Source organism: Seriola lalandi, unplaced genomic scaffold (genome assembly GCF_002814215.2).
Source record: "Seriola lalandi dorsalis isolate HSWRI2012SDOR001 ecotype SW California unplaced genomic scaffold, Sedor1 jcf7180002054913, whole genome shotgun sequence".
NCBI lineage: Eukaryota > Metazoa > Chordata > Actinopteri > Carangiformes > Carangidae > Seriola > Seriola lalandi.
Window position 1 is genome coordinate 1 of NW_019525465.1, and position 2,402 is coordinate 2,402.

At 46.5% G+C, this 2,402-nt stretch overlaps 1 protein-coding gene across 1 annotated transcript in view; it reads right to left on the reverse strand.

Annotated features, from left to right (window-relative positions):
- Positions 1-852: 852 nt before the first annotated feature.
- Positions 853-2,402, reverse strand: part of reeld1 (reeler domain containing 1) — a 5,046-nt gene continuing 3,496 nt past the window's right edge. The window contains exon 3 of the mRNA XM_087169754.1: positions 853-2,395. Within this exon, the coding sequence (XP_087025880.1) occupies positions 853-2,395 (1,543 nt within the window). The remainder of the gene's footprint in view (positions 2,396-2,402) is intronic.

Below are 2,402 nucleotides of genomic sequence, written 5' to 3' on the forward strand. Positions count from 1 at the left end.
ACTGTGAGTTACTGGGAATTTTCACATCCCCATATGTAGATTTCTTTTAATATGAGATGAAAGTATTTAAAGTCACCTCAAGATTAGTGTTGTATCCTTGGTAACCGGCTTTGTACACACGAGAAGCAAAAGCCTGTTTCTTAAAAGGAACACATCTTTCACGGAAACCTACTGTACCTTATCAGACTGTCCTTAATCAAAGCAGCTTGAGCTGTGTGTTCCAGCCTGGTTGGTAGAGATTTTTGAATCTCTAACACATTTCTGAAATGTTCCTTCATGATGGAGTCAGCTACTGTTACTGTGGACATCATGGAAAGCTCTTATTTCATTTTACCGGTCATCACGCTGCTCTGTCCAGTAACGGTCAAGGTGACAGTCAGTCTCTGTTTACAGTGCGATTGTTTTTTGCCAATAGTATATTTTGAGAAGAAAGGTCATGAGTGGGATATGTATGGGTCAGCTCTTCTACTTGTTTATTTAAAAATAAAGTATGAGGAAATAAACCTACAAACTTTGAAAACCATTGTTTGTTTGTTTTTCTTTGCATCACACTGCCATCTTTTGGACAGGTGAGGTAATGACAGTGGTTTCACACCAACTCATAAGTAAAGCATCTTTGGGTTAAACATTTTCTTAGGTTTGTTTGTTTTAAATATTAGATAATGGACATCAGCTTAGTTTTTCCCAGGAGTGATGTTTCTGATTAATTTTAAATATATATGTGCTGTTCAATAGATATTATTACCTCCACCAAGGAGGTTATGTTTTCACCCCGTGTCTGTCTGTTCATTTGTTTGTTTGTCAGCAGGATTAGATGTGTATAAGAGACAGTTTGTGTACGTTACCTGTGTTTCAGTCTCCAGGTGACGCCAGTATATCATACTCTGCCAGAAGCACGAAACTGTTCTCTCTGATTCTCCGGACTCTGACCAAATCTCCACACTCCTGGACATGGATCAGCCCTCTTTCTCCTCTGCCATATTCTCTCTCCCTGTCGTTCAGCGTCACCTCTGTCTGTTTTCCGCAGGCCTGACGGTAAATATACCTTACCCCGACCACCAGCACCATGCCCAAGCCAGCTGAGCAGCCCAGCAGCATGCCCAGCTCCCAGGCACTGTGTCTGGGGATAATGTCTGGATATTTCCCTTCCTTGTCTGGAGTTCCTGAGGGATTGGAAGGGTGTTTGGGTTTGGTATCAGTCTTCGGAAGGTTTGGTTTCAGGTCATGGCCAAGATTTAGTTTGGAGTTTGGGTCAAGATTTGGATGGGGTTCGGGGTTTGGGTGAACCACCGCTCTTTGTGTTGATGGGGTGACGTTGGGCTCAGGATCAGACGGTGCAATGTGGTTCTGGATTAGCGAACTCTGACCTAGGATGAGCTTCTGGGAGGGCACAGGGGAAGACGACGGTATGAGGGGGTTGTAGAGAGAGCGGAGGGGAGCTGGGGAGGGTTCAAGGTGAGGGGAGGTAGACTGGGAGGATGTAGAAAAAGAAGAGGTGACAGAGGAGACAAAGGAAGATGAGGAACCTGGAGAGCTGGAAGATGTTTGTGTAAAAGTAGGGATGGGTGAGGAAGAAGGGGAGGAAATGGAAGAGGAGAGGGTTAGCGTTGGGGAGATGGTGGAAGAAGAGGGTGAGGAAAAGGTCGAACCTGTGACAAACTGGGAGGAGGTAAAGGGAGATGAGGAAGGCGTTGATGTTGGAACTGGGTCAAACGAGGGAGCTGGTGATAGGTGGTTGGAAGAGTTTGAGGAAGGTATAGGATGAGTAAGGGAAGGTTGGACAGAGGGGAAATGAGGAGGTATGGAGATTGGGGAAGGGGAGGGGAGAGCAGACGCTGCAGGAGCTGTTTTGGGTTGGTTCTTCATGGACGAGGACAAAGAACGGGTGATCAATGTTGACCTGAAAGGTGAATGCATTGATACCGAGGTTGAACCTCTAGAGGGATAAAGAGGAATGGTAGAGCTAGTATGAATAATTGAAGAGGGAGACAGTATATGAGTCGAAGTGGAGGATGGTGGGAGAAGAGTTGATTGGGGGGTAGACCCTGAAAAATAAGGAGAAGAAGTGGTTGAGGGAACAACAGCAAAAATTAGGCTCATGGTTTTGATCTTTGCATGAGACTGATTTGTGACCTCTTGACCCTCATCCGGTGCGACAGTTGGGTCAAACCTTGGAGGGAAAAGTAGAGGGTTCAAAGATCGAGGCGTTACTGAGGATTTAGTTCGCTTCCATTCAAAGGTGTGTGCCTGGGGTGCACCAGTTGGGGATTGGGACTGGGACCATGGTTGGGGAGAGATACTTGAAGCCTCAGGTGGAGTGTCGGATTGGGACTGCTCTGTCTGGGGAAAGCCCTGAGTTTGAGTGGGGGTAGTTTCGGGCAGGGCTTCGGGATGGCTGCTCA